The 16,414-nt window shown below is 53.5% G+C and overlaps 1 protein-coding gene across 1 annotated transcript; it reads right to left on the bottom strand.

Annotated features, from left to right (window-relative positions):
• Positions 1-76: 76 nt before the first annotated feature.
• NUFIP2 (nuclear FMR1 interacting protein 2) lies at positions 77-16,414 on the bottom strand. Its single transcript, XM_052688748.1, has 4 exons — positions 16,219-16,414; positions 12,785-14,515; positions 8,278-8,310; positions 77-7,928 (listed from the first exon to the last, which is right to left on the bottom strand). Exons 1-4 carry the CDS (start codon positions 16,397-16,399, stop codon positions 7,876-7,878), a joined length of 1,998 nt encoding a protein of 665 aa, XP_052544708.1. The 5' UTR covers positions 16,400-16,414; the 3' UTR covers positions 77-7,875.

Raw genomic sequence — 16,414 nt, 5'->3', positions numbered from 1 at the left:
AAGCACTGTGTGTTCTCTGTGACCCAGGGCCAGGGGATGCTCCCTCAGACAGCAAAAAGAGACACGCCGACAACCATACACTTTAAATTTTTTATTCAACGATTTACATCACTTATTGTCCATCTTAACGTATTCCATCTACACGATTTTTTTCTTTTTTTTTTTCCTGATAAAATAATAAAATTTGGATAAATTTTGAAGACCTGTTGGTGCAGAATAAACAAAATTCAGGTAACTTTTTTTTTTTTTTTTTTTTTCCTTTTAATGATTTTTTAAAACATTTAGTGTGAAGTATGACATCATTGGTAAAGATACATCATGCCATTACAGCTCGTGGACGTTCCCTATCCTTACAGTCCGTGACACCACCGGCCCCAGGCGCAGCTCAGCAGGTCGCACTCTCACTCCTACTGCTGCCCTCTCACCATTGGGAAAATGATCCCGTTCCAGCTGGGCACAACGAGTGTGTGAACCCATTCAAACAGACCGGGAAGGGGAGAAGAGAACAAAACCGACCTTGACTGTTTCGACGTGGACAACAAGGAGGGGCTGCCCCTCTCCGGGGTCAGAGGTAACTCAGCCCCCGAGCAGGTAAAGCACAGCCCCTCCTGGTTTTAACACGGGGAACTGAAGGATGTGAGCTACGGGCAGGGCAGGAGGGGCTGAGCCAGACCCTGCTCCATTCCACAGCTCTCTACACTGCTGCTAACACTGAAGTATTTGGGGAGGGGGGGGAGAGGGGCATCTGTCCCCCCAGTAAACAAGTCGAGGCCCTTCGGAAACGTGCAAGCTGCCGAAGGTGTGTAAGTACACGTGTGATGGTAGATAGAAAAGCAGCCCTGTTTGGTATGAAAAAAAGCCATCAAGTTAGTACAGGTTTCTGCCATGGCGAAGGGAATGTAAGGAGAAAGGTGCCGGCGTCCTCCTCCCAACTCCAGCCTTCCCCACACGGGGCTCAGCAACACGCCTGCAGAGCTGGCACCTGCAGCCCAACACACGTCGCTCACGAGAACAAAACCAAGAGCAGCTCTCAGCCCCCCACTGCACGCACACAGCCCTCCCTGCGGGCACAGCACCCTGCGTGTGCCAGGGCAGAGGGCTGCCACGTGCCAGCAGCCCATGCTGCTCCATGCCCTCCTCTGGCGCGAGGGCACCGTGCGGAGACACGGAGCACAGGTTGGCCCGGAGCACGCCCAGCAAGCCAGCTCGCCCCTCTCCCTCCAATTACTAAAGTAGGTTCTCTAAAATAAAAAAATAATATATATTTCTATAGATATACAGAGAGAGAGACAGAGAAAGCAAAGAGAGACAGGCTACTGAACTCAAGAAGCGCCAGTTTTCTGCTACGCTGTCAGCAAAGAGCTGTCACCTCCATCATGCCCTCCGTGGTAGGAAGATAACGCAGGCAACGACAGCATGGGAATGCAAAGAGGGCAGATAAGTCACTTCTGGTAATGAGACACAAATTAAACTTTCAAAACATGTGCATAGCTTTATTCATCTGCTTCAAACGAACCTTTTCATGGAGCTTCAGCGAAACCCGAGTGTGCAAAATGCATTTCTAAAAAATAACGCAAGCAAGCTTTCACATTGACAGTGGCAGAAGTACAGAGAGACTGAGGGAGAGCACATGGGAGGGTGAGGAGAGAGATGAAGGAACAGGAATTGCACGGCTTCACGCCCCAAGTCGCTGACTGCACGCTCCACAGCTCTGCTTGGGCAACGCACGGCGCATTTACTTTTCCTTTAAGAAAAAAAAATAAAAAAGGGCAAAAAAAAGCCCACAGTAACGTGAAGCACAATGTGAAGGGAAGGGAGCAAAACCCCGCGCCGTGGGGATCAGAGAACCTCGACCCCAAAGAAGGGCTGGTTTCGGACCTCTGCTCATTTCCGTCTGCGGAACAGCAAAGCAGATCCTCTTCCTCCTGCCCCGGCCCCCTCAGAAGCCGCACCAACAGGTCACGTTTGGGAGGACAGCCTCCCCCGCAGCCCCCCGCCGTGGCTGAGCACACACACAAGGCACGTTTGGGATGTGCACACAGCTGGGTGTGCAAGAGAGCAAACGCTGGGCAAAAGACGGCGCCGACGGAGGGGAATTCCGGTATCTGTAATCCCACAGCGTTATTCCTGCGCTCCTTCGGACCCTCCTGACTCTTCCCTCACAACAGGGCTCCTGTAGGATCTCCACAGCATCAAGCTCTCCCTGCCCGAAGCGCCATGGACCCTCCCTGGGGCAGGAGGCCGTGTGGTCTGAACATCACTGCTTTGCTTCTGGTCAACTTCACATTGGAATAAAGCATTAAAAACATATATATAGACATATATTATTATTTTTTTTTTTCCAGAGATGAGCGATTTCCTTCCAAAGATGTATGCAAATAGAAAACAAAATACTCCCAGTGGCAACGAGCCACGAGCTCATTGCCATTTCAGACCTTCCGAACGCTCGGCCATCATCCCCACATCGCCAGCAGGCAGGAAGGAGGAGCTGGGACGGCGCAACCCTTCCAATAGCAGCTTGAGAAGAGGAAGGAGAGAGAGAGAAACGCACAGTGTTCTGCCAAGGTCAGAGCTCTCCTTTGCTTTGCGTTTGCATAGAAATCCCCGTGGGTCAGCACCAGGGTCGGGCCGTGGGGGGCTGCGTGGGGCGGCTCTCGTCGGGGAACTCGGGGGACAAAAGTGCATCACACAGTCTGGATTTTCGGGGTTACGAATAGCAGCAGCAGCATTAATCCGTGAGCGGCTGGAGACTCGCTCTCAAACGCAGCAACACTGAATGAAATGTCTTCGAGGGGGGTGGGAGGAGGGTCCTTCTCAAAAGGATAACGTGAAAATCAGACTATTCCATACAGACAACGAGGAGATCAACCGAAAATCAAAGACGCGTCATCTTATTTACATTAAAAAGAACAACAACAACATTCTTGTTAAAATACCTTAACGACACCTAAGCAAAAAAATACGGATTTTAAGAATAAAGCCCAAACTCCTAAAGCAGTATCCATTTTTGGAACCCTTATTTAGCACCTGAGGAAAGACCGTCTGGAAAGCAGTTTCTTGTCGTTTCTCTTAAGAAAACAGCACTGGTACTGCTGCTCCACGCTCACGTATTCGCAGTACACAAGTTTCATACCACAGAAAAGAAATTAACTCGTGTTTTTTTTCCTGTTTTTTTTTTAAATTTTTTTTTTTTTTTTTTTTTTTTTTTTTTTTTTAAGATAACTCGCTACTAAGGCTGTAAGAAAAGGGATCCCGCTATCTTACAAAATGGCTTTAGAGCTCTGGACAGGAGACACGAAGCTTTCCGATTAACAGTCGAGATCGATACAGCTCGGCAGCCCCCGAGCAGGGGGTCCCATGGCCTTACCCTGTGTGCGACACCTATTGTGCAAATTCCTAAAGCTCTGGCATCTCTGGATGACGGAGCACATCGGGCTCTTCTGCTCCCTTCCCCTCGCTTCTCTGCGCTGTGTTTTGCAGGTGCAAAGGCAGAAACCTTGTTCTCGCGTTGGCCGAAGCTGCTGGGCTCCTTCCCCAGCCTCACACCTCCGCGTGAAGTTCTGTAGCAGCTTTACGTTGGGTTCAGCCTCGTTCTCTCCCCTCCTGACCTCAGTCACCTTCCTCGTAAGCAGCCTCTACACAGAAATGAACGGCTGTGGGCACACAGATCTCCAGGACAGTGCTGCACAGCAAGGTGCTGAAAACACCAAATTGAGAGCAAAATCACACGCAGCAAAGCTCCCGGCTACCAGCATCAGTGCTCCAAGCAGCTCCATGGGTGCTACGTGCCGAGGTGATGCTCTCCTCAAGGTGAAAAGCACACGTTAGACTTAATTAGGAGGATAACTTCTTTTTTTCCCAAGCAGGAAGCAATTCCTGCCTTGGCTGAGCCCGCCGGTGCTCCCCGCTTGGCCATCACAGAGCAGCACGGCTGGGATCCAGCAGGAATTGGTTTCTGCTGCATTTCAAAGCTCACAGCAGCTGGGAAAGGCAAACAGCAGGGCTGACGGGACAAAAGGTGACGGTGAGCAACAAACCACGTGCTGGAGCTGAGCACACCATCACACAGATCCCAGAAAGTGAAGATTTGGGATTTCACAGATAACGGAGGAGGGTTTAGAGCAACCAACCCAACCGAACCTCAACACCACAGCGCCGCCGACCCAGCAAACAGGCAGGAAAACGGAGTGCGGAGGGGCTGCGGGTCCTCGTGCTGCTGCTGGAGGAGCAGCTGTGAGCCCTGCCCGAGCCACCGCCACCAAGTTTGGGGACCATTTCGGGGCACGTGACCAAGACTTTGCTCAACAGACACCTGCAGGACCTGCTGGAGACGTGGGGGATCACCAAGCTCCAGTGGGCACAGATACCCACAGCTTGCACACCGCTCACATCAATGAGAAACCCTGCAAGGAACCAGGCGGGAAGGGACACGGGGCACCACCAGGAGAACAGAGCAGTGAAAGCAGCCCTAACCTGAATCAGCATCCTCACCACTACAAGAAGGAGGTCACCATCTCACCCTTAGAGCCGCTCTCCAACGCTACACCTACAGAAGGGTTTGAAACTCGCTCTGCTCAGTGTAACAAAAGCAATGGCACAAATAAACACACGCTCGCGTGACGCCGGCGCCCGCAGCCCCACGAGCGCTCGCCCCACTGGGCTGTATTTGGTTTATGCTACAGTACTAATACTCTGAATCCAACCAACCAACCAACAGACTCATCAGTAACACTTTAGCATTATTTAAACGGCTAAAATTAGTCACAGCTCAATTTTTTTCTATTTTCCTCTTTTTTTTTTTTTTTTTTAAATGTTTACACAAAAATAATCAGAAAACAGATTAAATCTGAAGATATTTTTAATAAGTGCTCAGCAAAGAATTGTGTGAGGACAAAGGGAGGACTGCAGATGGACAGGGCGAGTTACACAAAGCACAGAGGGAGCTCCCCCCACGGCCCTGCATGGGTCGGGGCAATGCCTGCCTGCCCCACGGCCCTTCATCAGCAACCCAGAGCTGTAGGAGCTCAAAGAGGAGCTCCTGTCTGCCTAGTGCCCAGCAGGTGCTGGGAGGACAGCCGGACAACCAGAGGGGTGGTAGGAGAGAGGATACAGCAGGAAAAGTGGTGGCTGTGCATCGGTACCACTGACAGCACGGGGCCAAGAGAGAGGATGTCAGAAGAACCCAACCAACCCAACACAGCTCCGCGTAACCCAACGCAACTCAACGCAACTCAACGTCACCCAACGCAACTCAACCCAACGCTGGGCCCACGCTTCTTTCTGGGCTTCTACCCGGAAGGCAGATGGGGCTGGGGTACGGGGCCACACGCACGTGTTTATTTCTAGGCTCGACGCCCCAGGGAGCAAAACAGGTCTTGGTTTTGTGTTTTTTAATGGAACCCAGCCCTTAAGGCGACAAGTGACTACACAAGGCAAATAAATACACAGCAGAGCCTTAAAGCCAGTGAAACAAACTGGAAGCTTTGCAAACAGCCTTTGCAAACACTTTGCTTTTCATTTTGCAAATAATAATAATAATAATAATAATATTAATAATAAAAGATTTATTCTACCTTACCCCTCCCAGCCCCATTATCCAGTTTGTTCAACGCTTTAAAGCTCAGGAAAGCCCCGGCCCTTTTGCAGCGGGGCCAGAAGCAATTCCCACTTTTGGCAAGCAGTTGGGAGACTCAACAGAATTGGAATAGGAACAGAGGAGGACTGGATGCAGGGCACACCTGTAAACATGTTGTACATCCGCAAGTCACACACAAAACCTGCAAAGGTGACACAGGTTAGAGGTGAAACAGAACTTTTCGCGACTGGCCAACCACAAATTTCAGACCTTGGACTGGTACAGGACAGCACTGCTGTAGGGCACCACACCGGGGCATGGCGCGCTACAGTACTTGAGACATAAATGGAGTAGGCAATCCGTAGTCGAACCGGTACAACTAAGCGTTGCAGAAAGCTAGCCATCTTACAAAGGTACAGAATTCAGTTCCATCGTCCCACCGTGAACCTCAGCGCTTCGTCCAGGAACAAGCTCATGAGAAGAGCAGAAACAATTAAGAACAAAACCCACATGCTACACACTGATAGCTCCAAACAAACCGAAACCAAAGCGGCTCTAAGCACAAGGGCAGGCAAAAGCTTTGGGCTTCTCTGCTTCCTGAAACGCCCCCTGGGATCCGGACTGGTTGGAGAAGAACCCACTGACGCCCTCAGTTTTGGACCCAGGGCACTTTTTCCATCTTTCCACCTTCACCAACCCGGGAAGCACCAGCCGTGCAGCGATGGGACAGAGCGGGTTGCATGGCACCACTGCCTGAAAGCTCTCCTTCTGGTTGGATTTCTTTTTATTTTTTTATTTTATTTTTTTTTCTTCCTTTTTCCTTTTTTTTTTTTTGTTTTTTAAATTATTTTCATTCCTAAGTCCTCTTTTTTTTTTTTTTTTTTTTTTTTTTTTTTTTTGGTAATAAAATATATTTTTATTAAGAGATCATTAGAAGCAGAGCCCGGAAATACACAGACTACATTAAAATATAAAAGACCATTTCCAAGGGCCGCAGCAGGAAGCCCAGCCGTTGGCGTTCTATGGACAAATTGAGAAGGATTCAAATTCCCATTTTTCCTTTTTTTTTCCTTTTTTTGTCATTTTCCAATTTTTTTTTAAGAGAACAAAACCAAACCAAACCGATTTCGTAAGGGCGACAGTGAGCAGAACTCGATTCCGTTTCAGTTTGATCAATGAAAATGGGAAAAAAAATCCAGCATATTTAGTGTTAGGAGACAGACACAGCAAATATGAAGCACCTACGGTTGAAAGCAAGAGATTTTTTTCCTTTTTTTCTTTTTTTTTTCCTTTTTTTCTTTTTTTTTCTCTTTTTTTTTTTTTGCTCCCAGTGACACAATGGCGTTAAGCAATGGGAACAGCGGCGTTTATCAGGTTTTTTTCTTTTACTATTTTTTTTTTTTTAACCATAGTAAATGCCTAAACCCAATGACTCAGTTTTCAATGTTGTCTTTTAAAACAGAACAACTCTTCGGTTGCAAATAGTCCGACGTTGTGACCGGAGCCAGGTCAGCGCTGTGACTTCACCATGCATCCCAGAACTGCAGTGTGACCGTTTTCTCCCCCCAAAAGAATGCTGCTTTAAGACAATTCCCCCACACCAGGGCTGGCTGCTTTTACTCCTGGCAAAACGTGCCTTTAGAATTCGCTGGGGAAAACAAAAAAAAACACCAAAACGAGAAAAAAAGAAAAGTCTGCAAATTTCGAGTGTTTCTTCAGCGTTCAATGGAAAACGAAACGAGGAAAAGAGAGAAAACAACAAAAAAACCCAACAGAAAGGGGAAGGGGAGATGAAGGATGGCGGATCATCCTGATTCCTGCGGTCAGTGTGTCGTTACAGTCACACAACAAGAGACACAGACCTCGTCAAGTGGAAATGCCTCTCCTGCGGGTCGCTGCTGCCACGCAGACGACAGCGGGAGCTTTAGAACCGGGTCTGCAAATGGAGCCTGTGTTCAGCCATCGCTTGCATTTCACTCTTTGAACAGAAAACAGAACGAAAACGAAAATAACGAGGGAAAAAAAACAAAACCCAAAAAATTCTACTCGGTACCGGAGATTAAATAATCACGTGTGTAGACTCGTTGAAATAAAATTTTCTGATTCCTTAAGAAGTCTAATTACTTTCAGTCGCCATTTTTAAATAACTATATTATATATTTGTATATATTATCCTGTGATTCTAATTACGGTTCCTCTGCTGCACTGAAGATTTAGAAGGAGCATAAAAGCCTTTTGTCCCCCACGGACAGCACAAATGCTGCAGAAAGGTTATAACAGGCAGTCTTGTCTTGCTACCTTCATTGATCCGGGTGATCCATGGCTTCGTCGTAGGTGATTATCCTTTTGGGATCTGGAAGAAAACAAAAGCCCTCAGTTTCTGACAAGCGCCTTCCAGGACCTGAGGCACAGGGCCTCCTCCTGCATCCTCCCCACGAGCCGTTTGCAGACGAACCAGGGGGAGGTTCAGCATCTAATGCTGATTCTTGAGCCCAACAGCAGAAATGCAGAATGATTACAGCACAGACGCAGCAGACCGGTTTGAATTGTTTTCTTTAGGCTCCCAGCACCGCTGCCTGTCCTGGCTCTGAGACCCAACACGGATAAAGCCAAGGAGAAGCAAGCAGCTCAACGCACCGCTGGGCAGCGGCACGAGCAGCAGGCGGGGATGGGGCGGCCGTCATTCCCTCCCATATCCTTACCTTGCTTCTGCAAATTCCAAACCGCTTCCATTTCTGCAGAGACAAAACAAGAAGGCCGTTATTGCACACATCTATGCACCAGCAGAGCCCACCCCGAGCACTCAGCCCAGCAGCATCTCCCCACACAGCCAGCAGGACTCAAAGAACCCGGCGGCAAAGGGCACGGCTGCAGCTCTAACTGGTCTGTGGCATCAGATGACCAAACCCAGCACCAGCAGTGCCACAAATCCCAACCCCAGGCTGCACAGCTCAGTGCGATGCTCTGGGATTTGTTGCTCCATGGTGCACAAACCCGGAACGGCCCCACAAGTTCTTTGCACACAAAGTTCTCGCGTGCCTTCGTTGACCTACAGAACAGCGAGGGAGGCAAACGCTCTCCTCATTCGCATGGAGACACAACAGAAAGCTGCTCCGTTTGCATTCAGCCCCTACAAAATCGTCACAATGAGTCTTCAGAGACCTATTCCAAATCACGGCAGTTAGCCGCTATCAGACTGCATTTACGAGCCGCAATATTGATGAAGACACCAACTGCAGCCGGTGCTCAAGTCAAGGAGACGACGCTGCAGAAGAAGAGCATTTAGCAGGAGCACGAGCTGCAGGAAGGATCCCCACGGCCTCCCCCTCTGCCAGGGGGAGCACAGAACACACACTGATCAAACACTGCCTGGGGACAAGAGCACAGCGAGGCAGTGGGAGAGCCAACAGCACGGGGGGGGAAGGAAAAGCCCTCGGCCTGGGCTGTGGGCTGCCCAGCTGTGAGGCAAACCAGCCCTAGGATCACCTGAACCCATTCACCACGAAGTTGGGTGCGTCGTGTCCTAAATATCACCAGTTCTGCAGCTCTCCCCAGAGGCAGAGCTCACCCAAATTCCGGCTCCCCAGCATCGGGACAGCGGGGAAAAAACTCAGAGCCCATTGCTGCATCTTAGTGCCAGAGCTGCTCTCTTTTGCTCCATCAGGAACCGCAAAAATGAACTGCTTATTTAACAACACACAGCGAGGTGCTACCAGACCCCAACTTCAATGCATCAGAATTCCGTAGTCTAGGGAAGAAACAAATCCTTTTCAGGCTTCAATCTTCTTCTGAAGGAGGTGGGAATGTCCTGCACATCCCAAGGACTGGACGGCAGCAGCTGGAGGTGCTTGGCCTGACCCATTCCTAAACAACACCCGGCTGGCAAAGCAGCACGCTCCCTTCCTGGCAACTGCAGCCTGAAGGAGACACCAGCCTCAACCTCTTGCCCAACAACAGCCAGCTCTATTGTGAGCCAGGGTGAAACGAGGCGACCTCCAACACAGGGCAGGCAGCCCAGCAGCACCCACCTGCACCTACAGGTAGCAGAGCCACCCTGGCACCATCCCTGGAACAAAGGGGCTGCAGAGGGCTTTGATGTCAGGAGCACTGCAGCAAGATTCCTCCCAGGCCAATAAACTTTATAGCTGGATTGGTACATAACCTTGGAGGGGAAACAAGTCTGCGTGATAACTTGCTTGGACAGGCACTTGGATCTACATTCCCCTCACCAGGGAGAATGCTCCTACAGACAAAACTCCCCGTGCTGTGCTATGGTGGAAGCTCTTCACTGTCACAAACCCAGCACGCAAACTGACAACCTTACCCAAACTGAACAGCTCAAAAATAACCAAGAGGGACCATCCTCGCCTGGATTCTCACTACCTGCAATGTGCAACCGTTAACTTTGGGGATGCACAGGAAACAAAGCAAAGGTTCAGCATTCGATGCCACAAAGCCTGACGCTGGGCAGCAGATCTGCCAACTGGAAAAAGCAGAGCCTTGAAGAATTACATCAGCTTCTGCCCCGCAGCACATCAGCAACCAACTGAGCCCTCACCCTTCCCACTGAGGGGGAAGGAAACCCAGGCTCATCCCCCTCCTCCCCGATGCAGAGGATGGGAACTGCTGAATTCACAGCGCTGCTGCTGCTTCTGACCCAGTTCCCCATTCCGCCGCACGTCACTCCGCGCTGCCCCTCGCTCTATTTTGCACGCTGCTCCCCTGCTTCTTCATGTGAGCAGGATCAAAGCAGGGCAGACAGAAACATGGGGCAAGGCAGGAGGAAAACAGCTGCAGTTTCCTCTCTCCTCCACTTATGCTGGCTTTGCTGCCGTGCAGCTGGAGCAGAGTTTGCCCGCCCTCCGTGGGCAGCCTTCTCTGGAAGGACAGGACCAAACCACCTGTTTGCATCAGCCCCAAAACGAGGATCTGAACAACGCCACATCGGGACAAAGCTTCAGTTCTACCCTGGGGGAGGGAGGAACGGAGCCCATGAGCGACAGCATCACTCCCACTGCTCCTTGTGGGCTCCCATCAGAAGCTCACAGCCCTGCCTCCAGCCAGCCCGCAGCTCCAGCAGCACGGAACTGACTGACATCCACCTCGCTGGGCACGGCACCAGTAAGCAGCACGAGCTGCCAGTGAGGGCAGAGCCCTGAAGGAGCGCGTGCTCCGGGTGGGCAGATCAGATGGCTGTGGAAAAAGGGAAGCACAGAGCAGGATAGCAGAGGAAGCACCACAACAAGCATCCGAGAGCAGAACACGAGTGTGCGCCAGCTGCTGCGCCAGGGGGTCTGCAGTGCCCCTGAGGGGGGGGCAGCCTGGGCACACATAGCTCTCACACCCTCAGTCCCACCCTCTCCCCACAGGCAGCCCATGGAGCTCAGGGCAGGTGCTCTGCTCACCCCGTCCTTGCCCCACACGTCCATAACCCTGCAGGAAGGGCAGATTTGGAGATCAAACCACTGAGACTTTGCTCGAAACCAAACAGATCGATCTGCAGAGGGAGGATTTCGCCCTTCTCTTGAAATCCAAAGCAAACAAAGTGAGGACAGATACCCACAGCCCAGAGCAGGGAGGAGGGCACTGCAGGTTGTGCAAATCAGTGCGTGCAGCCGCTCCCTCCTCCTGCACAGGGACTTGAGGGGACCTCAGGAAAGCAGCCCTAAATGAATGGGAAACAGTGTGGGAATGAACTGCCTGCAAGCTGTGCCTCAGCAACTGTGGGCCAAATCTTTGGTACGTGGTGACTGCCAGGCACCTGCACAACAACTCTGCCCTCAGGGCTGTGGCCACAAAGAGAGAATGGGGATTTCCCTTCAGCACAGGGCAAGGGAAGCTGCTGATCCTCCCAAAAACCAAACTCAGTCCTCAGCAAACACCAAAATGCAACGTTTGGTGTCACTGCAGGTGTTCTCAAACCTTCATCACCCCATGCTCTGTAAGCCAGCAGCTCCTGGACACCAAGCAGGAGAAAGATGAGCTCAGGCTGCCAGAGCAGCCCTGTGCTAATGACACAATGCTGCTCAGAAACAGCCAGAGCAGAGGAAAAGGAGAGAGCAGAGAGCAGTGTTTTAAGAGGTGATTTAGGTATTCACTCCTGCCAGTGCATGTAATTAACCTCTGTGCTCAGAAGGAATAAGCAGAGCCAAGCTTTGAAGTTAACACCTCCTCAAGAGGACATGGGAAGGGAGTGTTCTTTATTTTCCTGTTGTTACCATTGTTTTAGTGGGGTCTTTCACGCAGCGAGCGAGAAGGGGAGAGACAGGGCAGCTTCTGCACAGGAAAGTGCAGGAAGACTAATAGAGACAAACCAAAGTGGATAAAGCAGCAAACTTAATAAGAGAACTGGAGCAGGGAACCTTGGCTCCCTAACACCAAGCCAAGGCCAGCAGCTGTGAGAGCTCCAGCCTATGGGGCTGGGACCAGAGGTGAAGCAGAAAGGAAACCACCCTGCAGGCTTCGCTCTGCCCTGTTTGCTGCATCCGCACTGTACTTCTGTCACTGCAGTCTGAGAGGACTACAAAGGGGCTCCATGAAAGCAATATCATCATCTGAAAGATGCGCCCTACAAAGGAAGGGAGGAAATTCAATCTGCAGCTTGCAGAAGAGACGAGAGACAGAGATTTGCTGTGCTGTCGCTACAACACTTTTAGAAGGGTGGAGAAAAGGTGAGGGATGGGGAGAGGTTGGGGGGCTACAAAAATAAATAAGTGAAACCAAGAAATCAATCACACTGTGAGGAGGAAGAGACGCACAGGAATAATCTTCCTCCCTTTAAAGCCACGATCTCACAGCCCCATCAGCCCTGGGGAGAAAGCGCAGAGGTGGCAGAGGTGTGAGCGCAAGGCCCTCTTGGTGCTGGGGCAGCTGCAGCAGAGCAGTGAGCCCACACAGCTCCTCCTGGGGCCCAGGGAGACCTGGTTGGTCCATAGGGACTAAAAGGAAGAACAGAGCAGAGGCTGACCCCCAACCCAACCAACTGCCCATCGCAAAAGAGAAATGAGCAGCTCCTAGCACAAACGAAGCAGCTTTTCAAGTCACTTCCCCAAGCTGCGGCTGCCATTTGGTACGGGCAACCAAAAGCTCCTTTCCAAAACAATCGGAAGCGCTGCAAGAGAGATATCATGTTATTGCATTGCACTGACAGAGGGAAAAAGCAGCAGAAGAGAACAGAGCATGCCCTTAGGTAGCGAGTGAAGCCATTACCTTTAGTGTGATATTTAACAGCAGCACTCAGGTCAAAAGAACCCCAGCTATCTTTCCTTTCTAGGCCTCTCTGGTACCCCTGTTCTTTGGCGGAGCTTAACAAATTGTTCGTGGGAGAGGCCAGAGGGTTCTCTACTTCATAGTCTTTTGAAAGAAACACTAAAGCACCTTGGCTGCCGGCGTCTGCCTTTTGCAGCTCGCCGGTGTGATGCGACTCCAGGGCTGCAGCGCCGCCCTCCCCAGCAGTCCCAGGCTTGGGGGCGGCGCTGAGCGCTGGGGGTGGGTTAGTCCGTTTGTCCAGCTCGTACGCCTTGGGGAACGCGGGCTGCTCGGCTCCCGAGGGAACGATGTCAGCGCACTGCGAAACCAAGGCGGCGGGATATTCCCCCTGAAACGTCACTTCCATCAGCTGGCCATCGGCAGATTTCCCCGCCGCGGTCTCGGGGCCGGCGCTGGGCTCGTTGATGAACGACAAACCCCACTGGTTCTGGAAGATGTCTCCCAGGTTCTGCTGATTCGTCTGCGACGGGAAATCGACTTGAGCCGTGCCCAGCAGCACGGTTTGCATATTGGAAGGGTAGATAAAAAGGTTGGATTTCTTCTGCTCCAGAGCCGCCGGGGCTGCGGCGACGTCCGGGGGCACCGCATCAGTGGGGGTGGGAGGGACAGCAGCAGCAGCAGCAGCAGCAGCGGGGGTGAGCAGGGGCTGAGCGCCCGGGGGGTACGCAGTGCCATCCGTCCCGGCCAGGAGGGGCCCGTTGGAAAAGCTGGCAGAAGTGACGGACTTCATAGCAGACATGGGGACCTGGGACAGCCGGCTGGACGGCGGGGGCTGAGCTTCCCCGGCAGATGATGAAGACGACGACGATGAAGATGCAGATGGGGTCTGAGCCGCTTTGTTGAGGTTTTCCTTAACTTTGCTTGCATAACTTATTTTGGGAACGATTTTAGCACTGCTATTGTCCACCGGAAAAACCGGGGGCGGTTTAAATAAGGTCCACGAGTCCTCCTTAGACGCAGCCGACGAAGCGTGCTTCCCTTTGGGCCGGTCATCAAACTTCTTGCCGCTTATCCCAGGTTTGGCATCCGAATTTTTCCTCTGCACATCACCGAGCCCAGGCTTCCCCCGGCTCGCCGCCCCGCCGCCCCCCGCCTCGTATTTCCAAACAGGCTTCGTATTTTCAATTCGGTTCCCTTTTTGCTCGCTATAATCGGGCTTGAAACTCTCCAGTTCCTGTTTCAGGGCCGGCGTGCCGACCTCCTGTTGCATTACTTTGTCCTGCACCAGGTTCAAGCTCTCGCAGCCCTTGGCGCTGTTGCGCCGGCCTTTCCGTTTCTTTGGGGTGGTGTAGCCGCTCTCGGAGCCGCTCCCATCGTTGTCGGCCCCTTTGCCCACGTAGCCATTGGTGATGTAGCCGGCGCCGCCGCTCACCACGCCGTTGGGAACAGACCCCCCGTCCTGTTTGTCTGCAGGCTGACCTTCTCTGAGTTTGCTGTCGTAGGGCTTCTCATTCTTTTTGTCCATGCTATTTTTCTGAACAAAGTTCTTGGGTTTGATCGCGGCTTTCCCCAGGGAGCTGCCCTTCGCAGGTGGCTTCGGGGTCACATTCGTGTCTGCGAGCTGCTGGCTGCCATTGGGCACCCTGGACGTGGGGCTGGTGGTCTCCTCCGAGCACAGAGCCTTCAGTGACACCTCTCTGTCCCCTGCGTTACCATTCAGCTCTCCATAGCCTGGAAGAAACCAAGAAGAGACAGAAGAGCAAGGATTAGAGCGTGCAGCGTTCAACTTCTGACTGCAAACAGCTGTGTCCCGTTTCCTCAAGGTGTTCTGAAACAGGGAAACATCAGCTCTCCCATAGAATCATAGAATGGCCCGGGTTGCAAAGGAGCACAGTGCTCATCTGGTTCCAACCCCCTGCTATGTGCAGGTCACCAACCAGCAGCCCAGGCTGCCCAGAGCCACATCCAGCCTGGCCTTGAATGCCTGCAGGGATGGGGCATCCACAGCCTCCTTGGGCAGCCTGTTCCAGTGATTCACCACCCTCTGGGTGAAAAACTTCCTCCTCATATCTAACCTAAACCTCCCCTATCTCAGTTTAAAACCATTCCCCCTGTCCTATCACTATCCAGTCCACGTCATCGCCATCCACGTGCAGAGCTGGCAGCCCCACAAGGAGAGCTGAGCATCATCGATACACGGACAACCCAAAGCCAGCGCAGCGCTGTTCAACACGCAGAACAAAACAAAAAAGAAGGATGCAGGGATGCAAGGAGAGGAAAACACGCAGCCCTACAAGCCGCTCGCAATCTGGAGAGCGATTTCATCAGCTACCATTTCCAGGTCACGCAGAGGAAATTCCCAGGATGCTTCAAGAAAGAGGGACTGCTGCTCTGAGCCGGGAGCTGCTGGGATTCTGCCCCTGCAGCACCAGCAGGGCCCACAGCACCTCCAGCACAGGGAAAAGCAGCGCTCAGGGGCCACGTGCCAGCCCAGGAGCAGCGTGGGCTGCGCTCCAGTTTGGGAAGGAACGCTTCGGTCATCGCCGATGCCGCTGGATCGAGCGGCTCTCATCTTCGCAACCCGGAGCCTCGGATGCGTGGCAGATGTCACCGCCCCAGGTTTGAGGAATACGGGAATCCTCGCGGGGCTCCTCGGAGGAACGGCACGGCCCGGATGGCTGGGAGGGCTCGGCAAGGGCCGTGCTGCACGTGGTTGTCTCTGAGCGCACCGGGACCGGCGGCGCCCCGGGACGGCAGCGGGGCTCCATCGCACGGGACGGGACGGACGGGGACGTGCAGCCGTGCAGCCGCATCGCCAGGCCGCGTGCGGGGCCCCGCCATCGCCCCGCGCCGAGCTGCGGCCACGAGCCCATTGCGGATGGTGGCAAGAACGCGGCGAGGCCGGCCCGGCGTGTCAGCACTTTCAACTTCCAATTTCCGAGGCCGCCTCCGTTTTCTCCCCAAACCAACAACTGGGCCTTGGGGGAGGGGGGCGGGGGGGCAGCAAGAAAAAGGCGTGAAAACGGACGGGGCGGCGGGGAGGAGGGGGGCGCGTCCAAACCCCGCGGGCAGCCCCGCGCGGCGCAGGCCCGGCTCCCCCCGCCCCCCCCCCCCCCCCGCAGCGGCTCTCGCCGCCCCACGAGCGGCCACGCCGCGCGGCCCCGCACCCCCTCCTCTCCCCCCCCCCGCCCCGCACCCTCCGCTCGGCCCCCCCCCCCGCCCCGCACCCCGCACCGCTCCGCAGCCCCACGTGCCCCGCGCCGCCCGCAGCCGCGCCGGCTCCAACATGGCGGACAGGAAGCGGCCCCAGCGCGGCGGAGAAGCTTCCAGCCGGGCCGGGGGAGGCGGCGGCGAAGGAGGAGGAGGAGGAGGAGGACGACGACGAAGGCCCCGCCGCCCCGCGAAGCTGCCGCCCGCCGCCCCCCGCCCCGCACCTGTTCTCCGCTTGGGTCCCTCCGGGTGGCGGAGCGTCGCTTTGGGCTGGGCCCGGCCGTCGGGCGGCGGCAGGAAGGCGCTCTGCGGGTAGTAGCAGAAGTGGCGGTGGTGCGGGTGGTGGTGATGGTGGTGGTGCGGGTGGTGGTGGTGGTGCGGGTGGTGGGGGGGCTGCTCCTCCATTGGGGGAGGGGGGGA

This window comes from Tympanuchus pallidicinctus, unplaced genomic scaffold (assembly GCF_026119805.1).
Source record: "Tympanuchus pallidicinctus isolate F22 unplaced genomic scaffold, pur_lepc_1.0 scaffold24, whole genome shotgun sequence".
Taxonomy (NCBI): Eukaryota; Metazoa; Chordata; class Aves; order Galliformes; family Phasianidae; genus Tympanuchus; species Tympanuchus pallidicinctus.
This window is presented reverse-complemented; position numbering and strand designations above follow the sequence as displayed.